Source organism: Mugil cephalus, chromosome 9, assembly GCF_022458985.1.
Source record: "Mugil cephalus isolate CIBA_MC_2020 chromosome 9, CIBA_Mcephalus_1.1, whole genome shotgun sequence".
NCBI classification, from domain to species: domain Eukaryota; kingdom Metazoa; phylum Chordata; class Actinopteri; order Mugiliformes; family Mugilidae; genus Mugil; species Mugil cephalus.
The window spans coordinates 28,181,553-28,205,682 of NC_061778.1; the positions used below are offsets into that span (position 1 = coordinate 28,181,553).

Here is a 24,130-nt window from a genome sequence, read left to right on the forward strand (position 1 = left end):
CTTAGCAAAATACTTGAAAAAACAGTTTACATTCAGCTCAAGAATTATCTCGCATTAAATAGCCCTTTAGATACTTATCAGTCTGGTTTTCATCCCCACCATAGCACAGAAACGGCATGTATTAAACTTTTAAATGATCTACGTATAAAGACAGACTCCAAAAAAATTTCGATTCTTGTTCTACTTGATCTTAGCTCTGTGTTTGACACCATTGACCACAACATTTTACTGGAAGGGCTTGAAAGGTGGGTTAGTTCTAAATTGGTTCAGAACCTACCTTTATGATAGGCAGTTTTATGTTTCTATTGGTGAATTCAACTCAAACAAAATGACCATTACATGTGGGGTACCTCAGGGGTCAATTCTTGGACCACTGCTGTTCAATCTCTACATGCTTCTACTCTCTCATGTCATCCGCAAACATAATCTTAGGGAATTGGTGCGCATGTACGAGTTTAAGTGTGTATGTGGTGAAAATGCATACACATGATTATTTACTTGCACTTGTATTTTTCAATTGATTCAGAATTGATTTTATTGTAACTGTTTGTATTGTAAGTATGTATACCTCTCGTAAGACACATTGAGTCTGCCATGTGCATGAAATTTGCTTTATAAATAAAATAAATTTGAATTGAATTGAATTATCAATGACTAAAGACCGGTGGCGTTCATGTTGCACATTATGAAGACATTGGAGATGATGTTTCTCTGCTTTCTAAGACCACAGGTAGAACATGAGCTAGACCCTGTGCAGTTCATGCAGTGTGCAGGAACAGGCGTGGATGATTCAGCCCTCTACATGCTTCACTGGGTTCACGCACACTTGGATGTATCAGGTGGATACATGAGGATAATGTTCCTGGATTTTTCAATTGCATTTAACACCATCCGGCCCCTCTTCCTCCAGAGAAAGCTGGAGGACATGGGGGTGGATCCTTCACTTCTTGAATCACGGACTACCTCACAGGAAGGCAGCAGTTTGTCTGGCCGAGGAACTGTACATCATCAGTAGCAGTGAGCAACATGGGGGCTCCCCAGGGGACGGTTCTGGCACCTTTCCTGTTTACCCTGTACACACTGGACTTCAAGTACAGGTCTGAGTCCTGCCACATTCAGAAATACTCTGATGATACAACTATTGTGGCACAGTGGAGTCCATCCTGGACAACATCAGGCACCCCCTTCATGACATCCTGGAGGGGCAGAGAAGCAGCAACAGAGGGAGGCTTATCTCACTATGCTGCAAGACATGAGAGATTCAGGAGGTCCTTTGTCCCCACAGCCATCAGACTGTACAACGCCTCTGTCTAAATGCTTAAATGCGTACTGTAAAGTGATAAATTGGTCAGCTGTACATAGTTTTAATATAGTCTTATACATATTTCCAGTCTTCCTCCTCCTCTTACACTGTTGATTTTGTTGGTGTGTTATGTTGATGTCTGTGTATGTTTGTGTACAAGTTACTGGAGACTGGAATTTCCCCCAGGGGATAAATAAATGGTCTTGGTCTTGCTTTTTTGATATAGCGCTTTTGTATCTACTCAAAGGTACTCAAAGTGCTTTCACAGTCAGAGACGCATCCACACATTTTCTCATACAAGCACACACACATTCACACACCAGTGCCAGTCACAAGATCAATCATCAGCATATGTTGTATCATTAGAATCTACGTGTTTCCTTCAGCTATATATGCGATATATGTATCTATTCAATTCAATTCAATTCAGATTTATTTACATAGCGCCAATAACAATACAAATCGTCTCAAGACACTTCACAAAACTCAGCCTGCAACCTCCAGAGCAAGCCTGAGGGCGACGGTGGCAAGGAAAAACTCCCTTTTAACAGGAAGAAACCTTGAGCAGAACCCAGCTCATATGGAGGGACCCATCTGCCGAAGGCCAGCCGGTTAGAAACAGAGAAGATAAAGAGAAAAGAAGAGCAGTAGAAACAAGATAAACAAACTTCTGTCGTAGATACATACATCAAGCGGAAGGAAACATGTAGGGTCTAGTAATATAACACATAGCTGATGATCTGTGACAGTTTGTGAGTATAACAGGAATTATGGGCAGGTTGGTGAATTGTTCATGTAGGTAGGAATGGACAACTGGAGGAGGCCATGATGACTGGGACAGATGTAGTTTATGGAGCTCCACAGGTCTGATACACAGCACTCCAGAACATGAAGAATGGGCTGGTTGATGAGGCCACGGCAGCAGATGTAGCTTAGAACTCCACAGGTCAGATATTCAGCGCTCCAGACCAGAGACCCTCACAAGATGATGGAGGGGGAGGGGAGCGGAGGGGAGAGAGTAAGACACAGTGGTTAGTAAATTATAAGAGATAGAAAATAAAACGATAAGATATTAGAGGACAGGAGCCAGAGAAGAAAGAGGAGAGGACATGTCCTCAGTGCATCGTCCCCCTGCAGCCTAGGCCTATAGCAGCATAACTAAGGGATGGTTAAGTCCAGCCCTAGCTATAAGTTTTTTCAAAAAGGAAAGTCTTAAGCCTGACCTTAAACGTAGAGACTGTGTCTGCCTCCCGAACCCAAACTGGGAGCTAGTTCCATAGGAGAGGAGCCTGATAGCTGAAGGCTCTACCTCCCATTCTACTTTTAGAAACTCTAGGAACCACAAGCAGACCTGCACTTAGAGATTGTAGTGATCTGTTGGGACAGTATGGTACTATGAGGTCTTTCATATATGATGGAGCTAGGCCTTTCAGGGCCTTGTATGTAAGGAGGAGGATTTTAAATTCAATTCTAGATTTTAAAGGGAGACAATGAAGAGAAGCTAATACTGGAATAATATGATCTCTCTTGCTAATTCCTGTCACTGCTCTTGCTGCAGCGTTTTGAATCAATTGGAGGCTTTTTAAAGAGCTACTTGGACAGCCAGACAGTAACGAGTTACAATAATCCAGCCTGGAAGACACAAATGCATGAACTAGTTTTTCCGCATCACTCTGAGAAAGGATGCTCCTAATTTTGATGATATTACCAAGGTGAAAGAAAGCAGTCCTGGTCACCTGCTTTATGTGAGAATTAAAGGACATATCCTGGTCAAATATAACACCAAGGTTTTTCACAGTAGTACTGGAGGCCAAGGTAATGCCATCCAACAAAAGCAGGTGATTAGATAATGAATCTCTGAAATGTTTAGAGCCAAATACGATAACTTCAGTTTTGTCTGAGTTTAAAAGTAGAAAATTACACGTCATCCAATCCTTTATGTCTTTAAGGCATGCTTGGAGTTTAACTAGCGGATTAGTTTCATCTGGTTTCATGGATAAATATAGCTGGGTATCATCTGCGTAGCAATGGAAGTTTATGCCGTGCTTTCTAATAATATTGCCTAAGGGAAGCATGTATAATGTGAATAATATTGGTCCTAGCACAGAACCCTGAACTCCAAGTTTGCAAGTACCATATACAAAAAACATCCCACACCATGTTCCCACCTCCAAACTTCACAGCGGATATGGTGTTATCTCTTTGGATGCCAAAACACACACCATGAGGACAAAATGCACTGCACATCACCCCAAAAACACCATATCCACTGTGAAGTTTGGAGGTGGGAGAGGGAGTCCCGAAGAGTCCGACCAAGTTTGGTCTTCGGAAGTCAAAGCGTCGCCGAGATAAGAGTAAACTTCTTGTTCGGTGGCGTCACCACCGACAACGATTGGCTAACACGAAAAGTTGGTATTAACTATCAATGGGGCACCCCACAGTACGTGTGGATGTCACAAAGTCATTTCAAATACAAACCCATCATGAGATATGAGCAAAAACCATGTTTTTATAATTACAGCATCCCCTAGAGGCCAAACGACACCAAATTCATGGTGTCCACTTGGGACCGGCTCGGGACCCATAATACCTAATGTGATGTCAATATGTCACACCGCACATCGAAAACGGCGCCTTCGCCGCCATATTTGATTGGCTGTGGCGGGCGTACAAATGTGACACAGAGAACGGCAATAAGTAACTTTTGTGCGGCTTGGTCTAAAGATAGTCTGTGCCGATTTTCTTGAGAATCGGACAAAATTTGCGACCCTTGAAATCCAAATGTACGTACAACTTTGACCCATTGGTGGCGCTAGAGCATACTTACTGGCAACATGTGACTCAGTCAAATTAAAGATCCTACTGTCCTTAATCAATGTGCAAAATTTCACAACTTTTTACCATACGGTTCTATGGGCTGCCATAGACTCCAATGGCAGAAGAAAGCGAAATAATGACAAATATAGCTGCATGCAGCAATGAGGGGGTCTAAGCACATGGTCCAATCGGCCATAAGGCTAGACGAGAGGTTTCAAGCGAATCGGTGAAAGATTGGTGGAAATACAAGCTGACTTCCTGGTTGGCGGCTCCATCGGCAATTTTGATTGGCTGTAGCGGGCAAACGGATTGGACATTGAAAATGCTACTAAGTAACTTTTGTGCGGCTCGGTCTAAAGATAGTCTGTGCCGATTTTCGTGAGAATCGGACAAGATATGCGACCCGTGAATCTTTTTACGGGTAGCCATAGACTCCAATGGCAGAAGAAAGCGTAGTAATAATAATAATAATAATAATAATAATAATAATAATAACAATAATAATAATAATAACACTAACAAAAACAGTGGGGCTCCAGCAGCTTCACTGTTTGGACCCCCAATAACACTAACAAAAACAATGGAGTTCCAGCAGCTTCGCTACATGTGAGTTGTTTGGTCCAATGTGTACTTGTGCTTGAGATGGCCTCTGTTTCTTTCGTTGCTTGAAAGGCAGTTCCGGAGCACTCAATAAATAATCAACAACTTTAAACCATTAAATCCAATATTCGTTCTTCCTGAACATGCACAGATCTGCATCTCATGTTTTCACTTTGTTGGCTCTACAATACTCAAAAAACAGGATTCATTTGTAGTACAATATGGTACTGTTTACTGTTGGTCGTGTTCACCTCCCGCCCCTTACTTTATTGTTCCCGGTCAAAAATGACCGGTCTTCTGTAACTGCTTTTAAGTTAGCACAAAACCACCAAATTTTTATTCAACATTGTTTAGCTATGAACAATGTCTCAAGGTAGTTTTGAACATGATTTTATAGAATTAGACATAAAATAACTGCAGTGAAAATACAAAAAGGCACAAACTCAACATGAAGTTGTGTGTGTGTGTGTGTGTGTGTGTGTGTGTGTATTCATGCACATGAGTGGCATGTGACACTCAGGTCAGAGTGGGCCTTGTAAACATAGGCATCACATCTGCAGCAATTGAATAATTCTTGAAAGGACATGAAACTGTTGTAAGGAGATAGTTGCCTGGAATATAGGCCTGCCAGACTTTTTGTAGCCTCATTGTTTGAACGATATACTCCTGCTAAAATCAACAGACCTACGTAGGCTTGAAGGTCTACCAGGTCGATTTCTCTCCAGGTGTCCCCAAACACACGCTTCCCCTCCAGGTTTGTCATCTCCAGTATAATTCCCTCAATGGACTCTGGTAAAAAGAGTTGGAAGCTGGACTTGACGTCATCCACACAAGATGTTGCATACTGTGTTGGCCCTGGTGTCATCTTTATGATGTTTTCCATTCTTGCTCTATTTCCTCTGTCCTGGGGGGTTGAAGACCAGAGCAAGTGTCCAGTCTGGGGCTGAAATGTCTCCTCAGGTGCCTGTTCTTCAGGTGCCTCTCCCTCTCCATTTGTTGACTGGTTAGTCTCCTCAAAGTCTGGATCACAATCTGCGTTGTCTTCCACTTCCGAGACATCCTCCTCTATCTCTGGTTCAATTTCAGTGGCCTTTTCATCATGTCCAAAAACCTAGACCAGAACCTCTTCGACAGAAAACTTGGTCAGTCGCCTACTCATTGTGCACAGAGTAACAGGAGTGCAAAGCAAACATCAAGCTATATATTTGGGGTGTGTGTGAAGATGATACATTAATTAGTGTGGAAGGTGTGGTTCACTTGGGGGATAGGCACAAAAGCGTTGGAAAGAGATAGGTTCACATAACAGACATCTGTCTAGTCTGTGAAGATATGATACAGTGTCTCATCAGGAAGTTGTTTCACGTGGGAGGATCGGCATATAAGCACGGGAAAGAGATGTATACCCCCAAAAGACATTGTTCAGTCTGAAATGTGTGAGTGAGTGAGTGAGTGAGTGAGTGAGTGAGTGAGTGAGTGAGTGTGTGAGTGAGTGAGTGAGTGAGTGAGTGAGTGAGTGAGTGAGTGAGTGAGTGAGTGAGTTGGGGTGGTGTGTATGGGGATGTTTTCTGTCTGACGGATGAATATAGTCTGGATACCCATTCATTTCCTATGGCGGTCACTTTTGACCGGGAACACCACAGGTGTAACAACGTTGATTAAAACACTCAAAATTCAATGACAGAAGTGATCATCACTTTTATATGTTCAAGTGCATAGTGTGGAGGATATCATAAGGCCTTGAGGCAATCAGATGTAAAACACAATGTTGTGAGTGATTTAAGTTGTAAATCGGTCAGATTTGACCCGAACACGACAGGAAGTTAATTTTTAGTGTTCTTTATACTTCCTCATGTATTTATTCTATATGAAGTTGTCTTTATATTTTCTGATTTATAATTTTACATTTTTTGATTTTTTTGTAACACTACTGTTACTCCAAGATGCAGCATTTGTAGTTGCATTATGAGTTTTAAAACTTGGTAGAGTTGCAGGGGAGAACAGGTTCACTGTGGACTGGAGGTCTTCACTGCATGATTCTTAATGAAGCCTGTGTCCTTGTAACCCTCTCTTCTTTCTCTTTACCAGGATTCTCATGCAGTTGTATCCCCCAGTACACTGGAGAGCGCTGTGAGATCAAGATAACGGTTTGTGTTCCCAATCCATGTCACAACGGTGCTGTCTGTAAACCCATTGGAAATGCATTCCTCTGCAGTTGCAGGAGAGGCTTCAGGGGTCTAATGTGAGTTCCACTTAAATCTGTGCAGGAATTGATTCAGCCACATTCTATGAAAATATTTTTTATTCTACCCCAGACAGTACGCTATAAATGTTAATATATAGTATATACAATGGTGAGCTAGTATACAGCTATGGGTTCTGCACACAGCTCTGCCGTTTGTCACATGGTAGGTATTTGAACCCATTTAATGTGAGTAAACTGAGACATCTAATTTCTTTTCACAAAAGTTCAATTTGAATATTTTTTCATCAGCTGCTTTTCCACCATTGTTATGATTGGGGACATTATGGTGGAGTTAACTTTTTAACACTGAGGACCACTGAAAATCCACAAATAAGAAACTGGAGCGAGAGACAAAAACAATAGTAGGCAGATTAGTAAAAACTCCATTTAATTCAAACTTAACTCCCATTGACAATTGAAGAGGTCTACGTCTTATTTGTCCAGTAGAACCTTCTCCGTTATGGTTGGTGACCTGTCCTCTTCCAGTGCTCCTCTCTCCTGTGGAGTCCCACAAGGATCTATTCTTGGCCCTATCCTCTTCTCATTGTACATGTTACTACTTGGGTCAATTATAGCCAGGCACAATCTTTTTGTTCACTGTTATGCAGACGATTTACAAATCTATTGATTGTATCGCCGATATTAAGCAGTGGTTGGCCCAAAATTTTCTTCATTTTAATGATAATAAAGCTGAATGTATTGTGTTTGTATATACTTTGACAGCTGGCTTCGGCACCTTGTCTTCAAAGCTCAGTTAGATCATCAGAAATCTCAGAGTGACCTTTGACAGTCATCTGAGGTTTGACTAACAAATTAACAGTGTTGTCAGGACTATTTTTTTCCAGCTTTGTCTCCTGGCCGAAGTCAAAATGTTTTGAAATCGTCATGACCTTGAGAAGGCCATCCATGCAGGTTCTAATATTTTCAAGGTTAGACTACTGCAGTGCACTTTATGTCGGCGTCTCCCAGTCTTCTCTCAGTCGTGTTCAACTTGTGCAAAACGCTGCTGCCCATCTTTTAACCAACACTAACAGACGTGTGCACATCATTCCTGTTTTTAACTCCCTTCATTGGCTTCCTGTCCTTTATAGAATTGATTTTAAACTTTTAATGTTTGTTTTGAAAGCTATTAACGGCCTCGCCATCGTATTTATCTGAGCTTTTAACTCTCCATAATCCTGGTAGAGCTCTGAAGTCAACAAATAAACTTTTGCAGTTCAAAATACAAACACTGGGGTGACCGAGCCTTTTCTGTTGCTGCCCCCAGGCTCTGGAATAAGCTACCAGCCAAGATGCGTCTTATTTACAGATACTATGTTATGGTCATTGGGCTAAAGTCATTCTGAGCTTTTTTGTTCCATAACCCTCAGGAACTGTCTTACTTCACGCAAACTCTGCAGTGATGACAAATTGTGAGAGGCATTGCTTGTGCAGGTCATCAATCCTGCCATGTTCAAAGACAGAAAGCCTTTCTTGCTTCAGGAGGACATACCAGTGTGAATGGCCAAAAGAAAATGACATATAAGCCACATTTTTACACAGATTGCACAGCCATGGCCATAAATTTTTGATCAGTTGAAGAACAATCTGTTTCAATACAGTTTTCAATGGATTGCCTACTCTTCATTAATTGTCTCTTGTCCAGTTTCATCTTTTTGCATTTTGAAGCTACCTAAATGTGACATCGGGACTATAAAGTGCTTTGAGTACAAATAAGTAGAAAAGCATTACATAAATACAAGACTATTTTAAATGGCAAATGGCTTGTATTTATATGTTCACAGACCCCTTAACTTCTAGTTCATGAACAACACACTCTAGTTACTGAGCCACAGCCGTCCCAATTATCGGTCAGAGAAACTTCTTATACTGCAAAACATATTATATATAATGCTGATTCTGATGTTTCTGGTCATCCATCTACCACTCCATCTAACATTAAAACATAATCCATTAACCCATTACTAGCACTAAACCAGCCTACATAACTCTTTTAACAGGCTGTACCTGCAGTATAATGTTCAGTTTGACTGAATATGATATGTCAACAAAATCCATATTTTCTTAAACGTCATTTCTTAGTTTTGGTGGCTGTGGCTGAGTAGGTAGGGTGGTTTGTCCATGGACCAGGGGGTCCCTATTACACAGATCACATGCTGAAGTGGGAACCCATAGTTACTGCACTGGTGTTCGAATGTGTGAGCACTTGCATCACGAATGGTTGGGGTACATGTGTCACTGTGAGTGTGAAGTGATTTGAGTACCATAAGGTAGAAAAGCACTATAAAAAGACAATACCTTCACCTAATGATCCTTCTTTATATACCCAGGCACCTCCAACATGACTATTAAATAATATTTTAATCACCTGTTAAGTTGAGTAAGTTGATAAGTTTTTTTATAAAATATAATGTTAAACTAATCTCTTCCACTCTTTCTTCCATCCTTTCATCCTATAGTTGTGAGGAAGATGTGAATGAATGTAACCACAATAATCCAGAGGGTGAGTGTGAGAATGGCGGTACTTGCGTCAACACTCACGGTTCCTTCTACTGTAACTGCAATGTGGGCTTTGTTGGCCAACGCTGCAGCCTACGCCCCGTCATTGTCCCGGACATGCAGGCTGGTCATGCTGTGGTTGGTAAAGAGGAGCTTATTGGCATATCTGTGGTGCTTTTTGTCATCATCACCCTCATTATTCTTTTCATCGCTTTCCGCAAGAAAGTTTTCAAGAAGAACTACTCACGGAACAACCTTTCTCTGGTCCAGGATCCAGCTACAGCTGCACTCCTCAACAAAGCCAATGGTATTCAGTTTAAGACACTTGGCTCAGTTTTACATTGCACACCAGGAGACCCTGTCAACCTGTACTCAGAGCAAGTAATGGAGCCCAATATAGTAGGAAAGGGCAGAATGATGGGACCGCCACAAGTCCCTGTGAGGCCTATGACATACACCCCATGTTTTCAAGGTGACTCATGGTCCACACTGGAGAAAATGACTGATTCATTTAATGTGGAGCATACAGAGATGAGCACCTTTCATCCAGAGTCACCAAAAATCTTGTCAGAAACCTCCAGGAGGGGTGTAGCGGTCTGCAGTGTGGCCCCCAACTTGCCAGTGCCACCTTGTCAGTCTGACTGTGACTCCATTTGCAAAAGGCCATGGGACCATCATGACGGTGAGTGTGCGTGTGTGTTTTATACACCTTGTAATTTGAGAGGTTTCAATAAAATAAATAAAAGAAAGGTTGGGGAAAAAAATGGGTAACAAACAGATTCATTAGATATCAGTTATCAATGTTTATTGTTTCCACATTTATTCCATTAGGCTTTGTAAAGATGAAAAAGCTTCTATGTTGCTTAAATATTTATCACAGGACTAATTTTTCCTGGAGAAAGTAGTAATTTGTAATAAATAGTAAGTTGTCTTTGAACAACCATAGTGTGCAAGGCCCGAGTGGCACGGACAGTGTTCTCCTGACGGTGGATTCATGAAAGTCGTATAAAATCTTCTCTATTTGTTCACAACTTGTCTGATTATGGATATGTAGACTCCAAACTCTAATATTGGCTCATTTTCCTGAAAAAACAAACAAATAAAAAAACGCCAAAGCATTTTATTTATTTATTTATTTAGTGGTTGGAACCCCATTGTTGTTTTTGTCATGTTATTGTCATTTACTATTTTCATGCCAGATGGTCTGAATGTGCAGGACACAGATGAGATGTCTGTGCTGGTCTTTGCTTGGTATGTTAAATGAAAAACACGGTTGAGTGTTTTTTCTGAAACATGTTTAATAGCAACATACTGTGTCTCAATACTGAGCGAGACTGTCTTTGCGTACGGAACATATTCGGCAGGATGTGTACATGGACTGGAAAAATATTAAATGAATCATGATAATGATCCTACTAAGTAAACAGAATCAGGAGCATAAATGGACAGAATATTTTTTTCAATGATGCTCACTCCACTTAACAAGAGGATGTGGCAATAGTTCACGTAACATCAAAGATATCCACAGCAACAGCGTGGTAATAGAATGGCTGGTGGTTTTCTTTGGCTGTGTATTAACCTGTTTTTAACATCTTGAGAAATTTTGTTAGCCAGGAGCTGGACTTGGCCTCTTAGTTTCAGTGAAAGGAATTCTGAATGCTTCAGCAAACCAACAGACTCCATGCTCCCAACTTTGTAGGAACAGTTTGAGCATGGCCCCTCCCTGTTCCAACATGACTGGGCACCAGTGCACAAAGCAAGGTTCATAAAGACAGCAGAGCGAGCAAGTGAGTGGCTGTGGCTAAGGAGGAAGGAGGAAACTGGGGAGCATGCTATAGGTAAGGCTAGTTGAGTAGTTTTAGTAGTCCGAATATGTATTTTTGTTTTGTTATACATGTGGGGGGCAAATTGCAAGACTGTTTGGGAGTTGGTTTTGTGTTTGGGTGTGTGGGTCGTGTCTTAGTCCTGTATCCTTAATCTCCATCCCCTACCTGAACCTAGGTCTGAAATGAGCTTGACAATGACGAGGTGAAACCTGTTAGTGAAAGCTAGTAATTCAAATGGACATGGTTATACGCAGCAGGTTTGTGTGTGTGGCTGACAAAAGGTAACAAAGGTAAAGGGCCACAGAATCCATCAAGGGAGGAAAAAGTGCTTGGTAGAGGGAACACAGGGACCCCACAGTGACAGTTACTTTTTAAGAAGTGTATCAAGTCAGTTGGCCGAAATCCAGCGACAGCAAGTAACTCACAGTTTGCAGGATATCAGCACTGCTAATGTTGAGGCAGATAGTTGCACGGAGACAGAAAGAGGGAGCAGCCAGAAAAAGAGTGAGAAGATGAGTGGTCAGAAACCAAGGGTCAAGTTGCCAGGTGCAGCTGAAACTAGGAAGTGGGAGGACATAGGGGAGGCTATGGCTCAGTAGGTAGAGTGGGTTGTCGGTTTGATCCCCCGAGTGTTCCATATGCTGAAGTGTCCTTGAGCAAGACACTGAACCCCCAGTTGAATGGTGTGCAAATGTGTGTGTGCTTGTGTGAGCGAATGTGCAGATGTGTCTGACTGTAAAAAAGCGCTTTCAGTACCTTTGAGTAGGTAGAAAAGCGCTATATAAGAGCAAGACCATTTACATCAATAATAACTTGGCTAGTGTGCTAGATAAGTTGAAAGGGACGGTGGAGAGTAAACTGGAGAGAATGGGAGATTTTATTTACGATTATGTTAAGGCCATTGTTGAGAAATGGAAGAAACCAGAGGGAGAGGTAGTTAGATCCAAGCAGGGCTGCGCGCTGCGAGTGTCAGTGTGGGAGGTCCACTTCAAGTCCTGTGAGATTGTGGACCCTAGGAACCTGAATGAGTCCACAGTGGGGACAGTCCTGTTTAGGATGGTAAGGGGAGGGGTGGATGGGGGTTTCTTCCTAAAGTCCACAGTCATCTCCACAGTCTTGAGCGGGTCTAGCTCCAGGTGGTTCTGACTGCACCAGAGAACCAGCGGATCCACTTCCCCTCTGTATGCACTCGTCCCCGTACTGGATGAGTCCAATGATGGTGGTGTCATCTGCAAACTTCAGGAGTTTCACAGAAGGGTCCCCAGAGGTGCAGTCATTCATGTAGAGGGAAAAGAGCAGTGGGGAGAGAACACACCCCTGGGGGGTGCCAGTGCTGAGAGTCCGAGTGCTGGATGTAAAACTTCCCAGTCTCACTTTCTGCCTCCTGTCAGTCAGGAAGCTGGTGATCCACTGACAGGTGGAGGGAGGCACAGTGAGCTGGGACAGCTTCTGGTGGAGAAGCTCAGGGATGGTGGTGTTGAATGTTGAGCTGAAGTCTGTGAACAAAACCCATGCGTAGATCCCTGCAGAGTTCAGGTGGTGCAGGATATAGTGCAGAGCCATGTTGACTGCATCATCCATGGATCTGTTTGCCCTGTAGGCAAACTGCAGGAGGTCTAGCAGGGGGTCAGTGATGTCCTTCAGGTGGGCCAACACCAGTCGTTCAAAGGATTTCATGACCACAGACGTCAGGGCAACTGGTCTGTAGTCATTTAATCCTGTGATAGGGGACTTCTTGGGGACTGGGATGATTTTGGAGCGTTTGAGGCAGGAGGGAACCTCACACAACTCCAGGGAGCTGTTGACGATCTGGGTGAAGACGGGAGCCAGCTGGTCAACACAGACTTTCAGGCAGGACGGAGACACTCCATTGGGTCCCAGAGCCTTCCTGATCCTCTGTCTTTGAAAGAGCTGACGCACGTCTTGTTCGTAGATCCTCAGTGCAGGCAGTGGGTCAAGGTGCAGGAAAGCAACCACCCGGTAGAACCCCAACTTTGGATAAATCCCATCACAATCCCCTGGATAAACCCCATGATGATGCCCCTTCTGAAGCCTCTGATACCCTGAATGAGTGCCATGATGCTTCGTTCAATGTGGACCATCACCATTTGCTCGGTAAACCTGATGACTGCATCCTGGATCAACACTATCATGATATACCCCATGATGATCCCCTTCCATATGATGATGGCAATTCTGTTATGCCTAACCTGCCAACAGAACTGCTTTCACAAATTATTCAAATGTCACTTATTCAATCTGACATGTCAATGCTCGGCATGTAAAACAGTTTCACCTTTTTCAAGACCTTTCCTCAAGATTTCTCCACAAATTTTTATTAGGGAATCTTTTGTTGAAAGCCTAAAGCTGCAAAATGACCATGACAATGTTCTGTGTTATGTATTATGAGGATGTACAAATTAGCTGGGTGTGGGAGTGGTCTCTTGCTGAGATTAAAGGAGCTATTTGGGAGAAATAGCAAGTGGATGAAAGCCTGGGTTGTCTTGATGCACATGTCGCATGGATGTTTGACAATCAAGGACATTTTTTAGAAGAAATAGAGAAATAAAGAGAAGATCAGGAAAGAAAGACATCATTTGAAGATATGATTTAAGTATGGAATTGTCTGTTGTTCATTTTCAGACTGATTATCTTTAATTTTACACAAATACTGGTTGTTTAACAGTAAGAGAAGTCTACGTTTGAGGGAAAGTTTTTCTAATGTTGCTACTATAAGAAGTCCCCCCCCCATCCAGTCTCTAGTAAATTTCTTGTAAATATTTCAGATATTTCCGTTACCAGGCAATCATTTATAGACTTCTTTTTTACTTACATAAGCATCTTAGAGGTGTTTTTGATGTAAAAGATTACAGTGGATATAAAAAGTCTACACACCCCATTTAAATGTCAGGTTTTCGTGATGTAAAAAAATGACAGCAAGACGAATAATTTCACAACTTTTTTAATGTGACCTCTAACCTGTACAATGAAAATCAAACTGAAAATCTTTAGAGGGGAAAAATACAAAATAAAAAACTTAAAATAACCTGGTTGCATAAATATGCACTCCCTTAACTAATACTTTGTTGCAGCACCTTTGGCTTTTATTACAGCACTCAGTCTTTTTGGGTAGGAGCCTATCAGCTGGCACATCTTGATGTGGCAATATTTGCCCCCCCTTCTTTGCAAAACCGCTCCAAATCTGACAGACTGCTAGGGAATCTCCTGTGCACACCCTCTTCAGATCACCCCACAGATGTTCGATGGGATTCAGGTCTGGACTCTGGCTGTGCCATTCCAAAGTCTCAATCTTATTCCGGTGAAGCCATTCTTTTGTTGATTGAAGATGAAGTTCCTCTTCATCTTCAGCTTTCAAACAGAAGGTCGAAGGTTTTGTGCCAATACTGACTGGTATTTGGAACGGTTCATAATTTCCTTCACCCTGACTAAGGCCCCAGTTCAAGCTGAAGAAAAGCAGCCCCAAAGCATGATGCTGTCACCACCATGCTTCACTGTAGGTATGGTGTACTTTTGGTGATGAGCAGTGTTCAACCTTGGTTTCATCAGACCATAACACATTTCCCACATGTTTGGCAGATTTCAGATGTCTTTTTGCAAAATTAAGCCGGGCTTGGATGTTTTTCTTTTGAAGATAAGGCTTCCATCTAGCCACACTACACCATAGCCCAGACATATGAAGAAGACAGGAAATTGTTGTCACATGTACAACACAGCCAGTACTTGCCAGAAATTCCTGCAGCTCTTTCAGTGTTGCTGTCGGCCTCTTGGCAGCCTCCCTGACCAGTTTTCTTCTCGTCTTAATCAATTTTGGATAGATGTCCTGTTCTTGCTAATGTCACTGTTGTGCCATATTTTCTCCACTTGATGATGACGGTCTTCACTGTGTTTCATGGTATATTTAATTCCTTGGAAATTCTTTTGTAGCCTTCACCTGACTGATATCTTTGAATAATGAGATCCCTCTGATGCTTTGGAAGCTCTCTGTGAACCATGGCTTGTGCTGGAAGATGTGGCTACAAAAATGTCAGGAAAAGCCTACTAGAACAGCTGAACTTTATTTGGGGTTGATCAGAGGCACTTTAATTGGTGACAGGTGTGTGCTGACTCCAATTTAACACGAGTTTGAATGTAATTGGTTAAATCTAAACACAGCCACATCCCCAGTTGTAAAAGTGTGTGCACACCTATGCAACCACATTATCTCAGTTGTTTATTTTTACTTCACCTCCCTGAAAGATTTCTGTTTGTTTTTCAACTCCGTTGTACAGGCTATAAGTCACATTAAAGGTGGAAAAAGTTGTGAAATTATTTGTCTTGCTGCCATTTGTTAACATCACAAAAACTGGCATTTAAACAGGGTTGCATAGAGTTTTTATATCCACTGTATTTTTCACTGTTTTTAGTAGGTTTAGTTTTGAAGGTCATATTTGTCGACTACAGGAAAGGACATCAATGTTATATTAAGGAAATGCAGCTGGAATAAGTTTTTTTTTTATGTTCCATATTTGTTTTTGTCCTTTGTCTGCTTTCTATCATGTATAACATTGTGTGCATGTCTTTCAACATTTCAGACCTTTAACTGATAATGTTTGTGCCAGTAACACTCATTAAGCATTTTAAACACACTCTCTCCTAGTTTTAGAAACTACTATTTTTAGAAATTAATTCATATTTATGATTCATGCTATAATGCTTTAAGTCAGTATTGAATTAATTATTATAATTTTTCTGATGGTCCTAATGTTTTTTTTTGTTTTTTAAATTAAGGCATCCATTTTGGTGGTTAATTACATAATGCACACAATTATTACACATTCTTCATAAAAAGTGCATCACCCGGAATTTGTAATAACTGATGGAACTTATTACAAAATGCGCTGTTTATAACATAGTGCGTTCAAGATTTTTATTACAAAATGTGGCAGATTATAAGAAAATAATGAGGTGATAAAAGGGGTTATACTACTAGCTAGCTCCAGTTAGTACAGTTATGGGAGGACAAAGGTAGATCAGGCAATGGTACCAGTACCAGTAATATTATTTATGCTAAGATTTGCAAAATTGGAGGCTCTCGCCATCTTAACCATGGAACTGACTCAACTAAAACTTCTCAAAAAGGAAGATGATGTACCTGAAGCTTACTTGATTTCCACAAATGCTCAGCTCGCCGACATTTACGACGAAGGCAGTGGATGTCATGGAACAAGGCCTTAGAGGAGCAATCTCATCAAGAATGACAGAGCAGTGTGAGTTAAAGGCTAAAACATTAGAATCATCATCAACACTAACACCGGAGAGCAGCAGAGAGGTTGTTTAACATATGGGACAATTTCATAGCTTACTGGATACGCAGAGGTAACAGGCAGATTAAAAAGGATACAGTACAGCTGTGATTGGCAGTTCCTCAGAGCCAATTCAATGTGCAGATCCAGAGTAAAAAACTAAGTCCAGAGTTACCCTTAACATGTGTCGAGCCCTTGACACGTTGAGTGAAATTAAAAGATTCTGTGAGACTTATAGTTATTGACAAAGGTGTTTGTGATATCATTTACAGGAACATTTAAATCACCAAGCAATAAAATTCTCCCAAATGTAGTGATGGACGCTAAAAAGTCAAGTATGAATGTGGTAAAATTTATATAATTCACTCCCTGTAAGGAAGAAAGAAGAAGAAACTGTCTTTATACAGCAAGGCAAGGCCTCCGCATATAAAAGCAGTTTTTCCCAGGGGGACCACCACAGCATCTCACCCTAAGTGCAGCGTCCTTCACAATGTTACGCCATGAGAAGAAGGTTGAAGACCTGACTGGGGGTTTCGGAGCAGACCCACCAATCACCTGAGCAGTAGATCAGACACGGGACAAACAGGAGCAGACTTGAGCAGAGGGAAATCCTCAACACTCAGAATATCATATCTGTCATAATTTGAGCTCAGATGGCGTGAAAATATTTGACTAGACCCTCTTTGTCTTTTCCTCTTATGGACCATGGTTCTTTGCTGGTTGTAGAACAGTTTGCTCTGAATCTCAGTTTTGGGCTTAAGGTTAAAGTGGCCTCAGCTGTTCTAGCTGCCCAGCAGCAACCACGGGTCCTGATGGCAAGGCGGGAGGACCAGCACCTATTTTTATCACAGAGTCAATGAGAGCTTATTCATTCCTGATCCAGTACTAGTTGGAGATCCACTGCTCCAGCTCCACGATCTTCTGGTACCTCTTGGTGCTGTGCTTCAAATTTTGTCTCAGATGATGTGTTAGCCACGTTTTTGCCACTAAGTGGGTGTGGCCCCGCCTGTTATTAAGTGATGTCAATGCATACACTCTATAGAAGGTAAGAAATATATAAATTACAGACTATATATAATATATTTTCCATGAATACCTATTAAATAATTCCTGAAGGTCTGCTCACTTCCTTTCATAGCTTTTCCCCTGGTTGTGCTGCTTTCAAAGGTGTATTTTCATACAAAAGCTTTTGGGGGCCTTCAGAATCTGTTCTGCAGGCCCTGTCTGTTGGTCAGACTGTTGCTTTAACCAATCAGATTTTGAGTTGAGGACACCAGGGCCTGCTAGCAGGTGTAAGGTGACATCAGCATATTCATGCCGTCTGACTGGGTAGTCAGAGAGTGAGCTAGCAAACTGCATCTTTTGTGAGCTGGACAAGTAAAAAACACAGTTGATTTAATAGGTGTTTTGTCACCACACAATGGCTGCAGGAGGAGAAGAAATGAATTTGATTGAGAATTTACTGTCAAAGCCATTTTCAAGACTTTTTAAGAAAAGCTGAACATCATTAAGAAAGGTCGGGCAACTCAGAAGCTACAGAAAAGGATTTGTCAGCCACTTTCAGTCCACTAACTAGGAGCAGTACCCCTGGCTCACAGGCTAAGAGGAAAGCTCCAAATAGTTTCTTAAGTTCTGCTGAGTTAAATTAATTACATTTACATCTTTTATGTATCTTTATGCCATTTTATTGGGTCAACATTGATGCTTCTGCTGGATTTGACATGTGTGACTCTGGTTCAAAGCTTCAGTGCAGCTGTGGCTGCAGTGAGGGACAGGAGATTTGTCTGTGTTTTGAATTATTCTGAGTTTCTTGCATTAGTAATGGGATTCATCTTACTCTATGAGATACCATGATGCAACATTCTGTTTTATTGTTATCCGTTATATGGTTTCTATAGCAGTGTCATAACAATCGTATTAAAAGGCAGTGTTTCCCCTGGGTATAAGACACTACACTGTGGGGGCGGTATGGCTCAGTAGGTAGAGCGGGTTCTCCATGAACTGAAGGGTTAGCAGTTCGATCCCCCGAGTGTGCCATATGCCAAAGTGTCCAAGTGTTGAGCAAGACACTGTACATTTACATTAGAACCAGTAGTCTGGTTTTGTTTAGTCCGATTTTATTCCGGCATTCTGGCCATAGACATCATACAGTATATATGTCCATGATTCTGGCTGTAGGTGTGCACGGAGCTTCGTCCATGTAAAACAGAGAACGGAAGAGGATCAGAGATACACAACGATGAAGTAAATTAAGTGAAATATTATCTTCACTTAGGGGTCCCATTGGTGGTTGCATAGAGCTGGAGGACATTGAAGGCCTTGATGGAAAATGCCCGGCCCACCACTGTTAAAGTCTGTGATCCAAGCTCAACTGTCAGTTTTTGCCGCTCATTGGCCGTAACCACGGAGACTTTTGCTTGCTGTGATGTCATGTGCATACCAACCCCTTCACAGTTTGTAAACAATGTGATGTTTTTTAAGGGGCTGGGCTTAACTGGAGGTGAAATATCTCGAACAGTATAGCCTGTAAACGTTGGTTCATTTTCATAAAAATTAATTCGGCCGATCATAGACAAAGGCAGAGTTCGACAAACATCGATATTCCACTTGAGCTTGGCAGTATATTCCAAACATTTGTATTTGTAATTTGTGGTGGGAAATAAATTTTGGGGCTTTGGGTAATGTCAGACCAAGATAAGTAAAATGATCTCTAACTAACTTGAAGGGAATGCTGTCTAAAACGTGTGTTAGAAAGAGGTATGAATTCACTTTCGGCCCAATTTATTCAGTAGCCAGACAGCTGTCCAAAAGAGACATTTCTGTGCTACCCACCTGCAGGCCCATGATTCCTGGATGTGCTCATATTTTCAGGGCAAAGGGCTCAAGAGCGACAGCGAAATGGTTGGCGAGAGAGGGCTACCCTGCTGAACTGAGTGGTGTAAGGGGAATGGGGTTGATCTATCTATAAAATGGAACACACCGGACTAACATATATTAGTTTCACCCATGATATGAGTCACCAAAACCAATCCTGCTCAAAGACATATAAGGCCACTCAACCTGATCAAAATTCCTGCCCCATCTGCCTCTGCATAATTGGCATACAAAGCATTAAGAAGATGTCTAACTTTAGAAAATGAGTATCTACCAGAGATGAAACCTGTTTGGTTAGGATGACAGTGGTCCTCCAGACGCACCCTCTACCGTATAGTGTTGTGTTCGGTTTCAGTGCTCAGTGTGATACAGTGTCTCTCAATTATGTCCTCTTAACAGGGCCTGATCTCAATAACTCTCTCTTGGGAGTTCTCATTAGGTTCCGTAGAGAAGCCGTTGCTGTGACTGAGAACAAGACAGGAACTTCTTATGCTTCTTTTAGTTCTGAGACAATGATCTTGCCCAAGATGTTATTAAGTACCACATGACCATACATGTCTTTGGGAACAGTACCGGTTCAACAGTTGCCATCTACTACCTCAGACAGTCCTACAAGGGGATTACGAACCTGAGGTGAGGCAGTTTATTGACCACAACTTTTACGCCAACGATGGACTTAAGTCACTTTCCACTGCTGCAGGTTTAATCAGTCCGCTGAAGAGGACAAAGGATATTCTTGCAAACTCCAACCTGATGCTGCACGAAATTGCCTCTTACAGCAGAGAGGTTATGGATGGTTTCCTACCTCTAGATCTTGCCAGTAACCTAAAGGACTTAGACCTAGGCTCAGATATTCCTCCTGTACAGCACAGCCTGGGCCTTAATTGGGATCTGAAGTCTAACATATTTACCTTTAAAGTTGACATTGAAGAGAAGCCCTTCACTCGCCATGGTGTGCTCTCTGTAGTGAAAAAAGTGTGTACGACCCACTAGGATTTGTGACCCCCGTCACAGTTCAGGGCAAGCATATCCTAAGAGAGCTCATGCAAGAAAAAGGTAATTGGGATGATTGGTGAGACTCTAAAAGATCTCAGTGACTTGCGCATACCAAGACCCTATACCAAGGTTTCTCTCTCCACAGCAAAAAGGAGAGAACTAATCATCTTCTCAGATACCTCAACAAAGGCTATTGCAGTAGTTGCTTACCTTGCAGCAATTGATGAACACGAAATCTCTCATGCTGGCTTCATCATGGACATGGCAAAACTGGTTCGTAGTCCTGAGCACACGATCCCAAGGCTACAGCTCAGCGCCACTGTACTGGCGGTAGAGTTGGTGGACCTTATTTAATGGTAAAGTTGTATAGTACCACTTTACCACTGAGACGAGACACAGTGAGACGAGACATTTCTATTTGTATGTGACCAACCGCATCATCTGCATTTAAAGATCTTCTCATTCCTCAGCAATGGAAGTACGTGTCCACATTCCAAAATCCTGCAGACTACACAACCAGGTCTGTCATTGCTGCCCGTCTCTCATGCAATTTATGGCTCAGTGGACCGTCTCTCCTGAAACAAGATTCTGAAGAGTCCATGGGACCAGGCACCTTTGAGCTTGTCAATCCAAACATGGATGCTGAAGTTCATGCCCAAATCTCTACCCTTAACACACAGACCACTGTTCAACAGCTTGAATCTCAGTGTTTCTCTAAGTTCTCCGCATGGTCACTAAATCATGCCATCACCAATCTCAGTCATATGGCACTTGTGTTGAGAAGCACCCAACAGCACAACAGCCAGTCCAAGTGTATAATATAAAGGATATATTACAAACAAACAAGGCAGTGTTCAAGTAAGAAAATATGGAAATAAGTATACTTATATATATAAATATGTATATATTCACACATCTCCATTGGCAAGGATGCAGACAGTGCATCCCAAGTATAAGAAATATAAGTATATGTACATGTAGTTAGGAGGAGTATTGCACATTAACGGGATATGGAAAATCCTCACTAAGGTCGTGGGGATTGCCAGAGTCTATCCCAGCTGTCACAGGGCAAGAAGTGGAGTACACCCTGGACAGGTCGCCAGCCTATCGCAGCAGATACGGAAAATGAGTATGCTTATTATCTGTGTATGTATATATATAGTCACACATCTACCCTTTGGGAGGGTTGCAGACTGTATATACAGTGGGGGAAATAAGTATTTGATCCCCTGCTGAATTTGTAAGTTTGCCCACTTCCATAGAAATGATCAGACTCTGGTTTTTATGGTTGTTTACTGGTTATGGGTATAGACAGAATATCAGTCGAAAATGCATAAAAAACACACAATCTAAAAGTTATAAATTGTTATGTATTTTATTAAGGGAAATAAGTATTTGATCCCCAAGCACAACACAAGTCAGTACTTTGTAGAGAAACCTTTGTTGGCAAGCACAGCGATGAGACGTTTCTTGTAGTTGGTCACCAGGTTTGCACACAGCGCAGGAGGGATTTTGGCCCATTCATCTTTACAGACAGTTTCTAAATCCTTCAAGTTTCTTGGCTGCCTCTTGGAAACTCGGAGCTTCAGCTCCCTCCACAGGTTTTCGATCGGGTTAAGGTCTGGAGACTGACTAGGCCACTCCATGACCTTAATATGCTTCTTCTTGAGCCACTCCTTTGTTGTCCTGGCAGTATGTTTTGGGTCATTGTCATGTTGGAAAACCCACCCACGAGGCATCTTCAGTGTTCTTGCTGAGGAAAGAAGGTTTTTGTCCAAGATGTTACAGTACATGGCTGCATTCATTGGCCCCATAATGCGGTGAAGTTGCCCTGTACCCTTTGCTGAAAAACAGCCCCAAAACATGATGTTTCCACCTCCATGCTTAACCATGGGTATGGTGTTCTTTGGGTCATACTCACGTTTTTTCATCCTCCAAACACGGCGGGTCGAGTTAATGCCAAATAGCTCAACTTTGGTTTCGTCAGACCACAGCACTTTCTCCCAAGCCTTCTCTGAGTCATTTAGATGTTCACTGGCAAACTTAAGGCGGGCCTGTACATGTGCCTTCTTGAGCAGGGGGACCTTGCGGGCACTGCAAGAGTTCAATCCATAACGGCGCAGTGTGTTGCCAACTGTTTTCTTGGTGACGGAGGTCCCAACTGCTTCCAGATCATTAACAAGCTCCTGCCGTGTTGTTTTAGGCTGCTCCCTCACCTTTCTCATCATCATCCTCACTCCATGAGGCGAGATTTTGCGGGGAGCTCCAGACCGAGGACAGTTGATGGTCCTTTTATGGGTCTTCCACTTGCGAATAATGGCACCAATAGTTGTCACCTTCTCACCAAGCCTTTTGCTGATGGTTTTGTAACCTATACCAGCCTTGTGCAGGTCTACAATCTTGTCCCTGACATCTTTTGACAGCTCTTTGGTCTTGCCCATGGTGCTGTAGAAGTTGGAATGTAAGAAACTGATTCTTAGAGCAGGTGTGCTTTATATACATGACGAGTTAAGATCAGGAGTATTGGTAATTAGTTGACTGAGCACAGCTGTGTGCCACATGCGCACCAGCCAATCTGTAGGAGCCTGAATTCTAAGTGAATTGTTGGGGATCAAATACTTATTTCCCTTAATAAAATACATAACAATTTATAACTTTTAGATTGTGTGTTTTTTATGCATTTTCGATTGATATTCTGTCTATACCCATAACCAGTAAACAACCATAAAAACCAGAGTCTGATCATTTCTATGGAAGTGGGCAAACTTACAAATTCAGCAGGGGATCAAATACTTATTTCCCCCACTGTATATATATGTGTTTAGGAGGGATATTGCACATTACACAGGATGTTGCATCTATGTTATTGTGGATCTACTGGAAGCAGGCCTGGTTGTAGAGTCTGACAGCAGAGGGGAGGAAGGGTCTGTGCTACTGCTCCTTTGTCGCTGATGGAGCTTTCCAGGGCTCTCTCAGGGATCTGCTCTCTCTCTCTCTCTCTCTCTCTGTCTCTCTACTTGGGTTCTTCCATTTTAATTGTTCTTTCCCATTTTACCCCCTGCGTGAGGACAGCCTCATGCAGGGGGTAAGAAAAGGGGGCGTTGTCCACGATTGATGACAGCATTACCAATATCCTCCTGTCCCCCACCACCTCCACGGGCTCAAGGATGCAGCCCAGGACAGAGACGTCTTCTTCACTAGTTTGTTGAGTCTTTTTCTCTCTGCTGCCATGATGTTGCTGCTCCAGCAGACCACACTATAGAAGATGCCCAATGCAACCACAGATTCTTAGAAGGTCCTCGGGAGGGCGTCCTGTACTCCGAAGGACCTCAGTTTCCGCTTAAACCGTTCAAATCAGTTTAACTGATTTGCTTCATCTGGTCCGTAGATAATTAGTCGCTGGGTGTCACCTGCATAGCAATGGATACTTATGCAGTTTTTCCTTATAATAATAGCCTGAGGACAAGGCTTGTGGAGTACAAGGCAAACTGTGTTTCTTGTAGTAAAGTAGTTGAGTTGGCCTAACGAGAAAAATCTTGTGGCAGGTACGCAGCTAAGTTGAAATAACTTAAAAATGTCCATGCAAAATGTCAATCTGTGTTTCTCTCAATTTCTCTGATGAAGCATCCATGTATCCTCTTGTTAAGCGTGTGTCTATCAGTAAAAAAAA

The 24,130-nt window shown here is 42.2% G+C and overlaps 1 protein-coding gene across 9 annotated transcripts in view; it reads left to right on the plus strand.

Annotated features, from left to right (window-relative positions):
* Positions 1–24,130, plus strand: part of fat3a (FAT atypical cadherin 3a) — a 222,755-nt gene that overhangs the window by 144,068 nt on the left and 54,557 nt on the right. For 8 of the 9 annotated variants that reach the window (XM_047593723.1, XM_047593724.1, XM_047593716.1 and 5 more), the window contains 2 exons: positions 6,806–6,959; positions 9,422–10,143. In XM_047593723.1, coding sequence (XP_047449679.1) covers positions 6,806–6,959; positions 9,422–10,143 — 876 coding nt within the window. Of the gene's footprint in view, positions 1–6,805; positions 6,960–9,421; positions 10,144–11,160; positions 11,300–24,130 lie in introns of those variants that run through there. The other variant, XM_047593725.1, reaches the window with a different exon arrangement.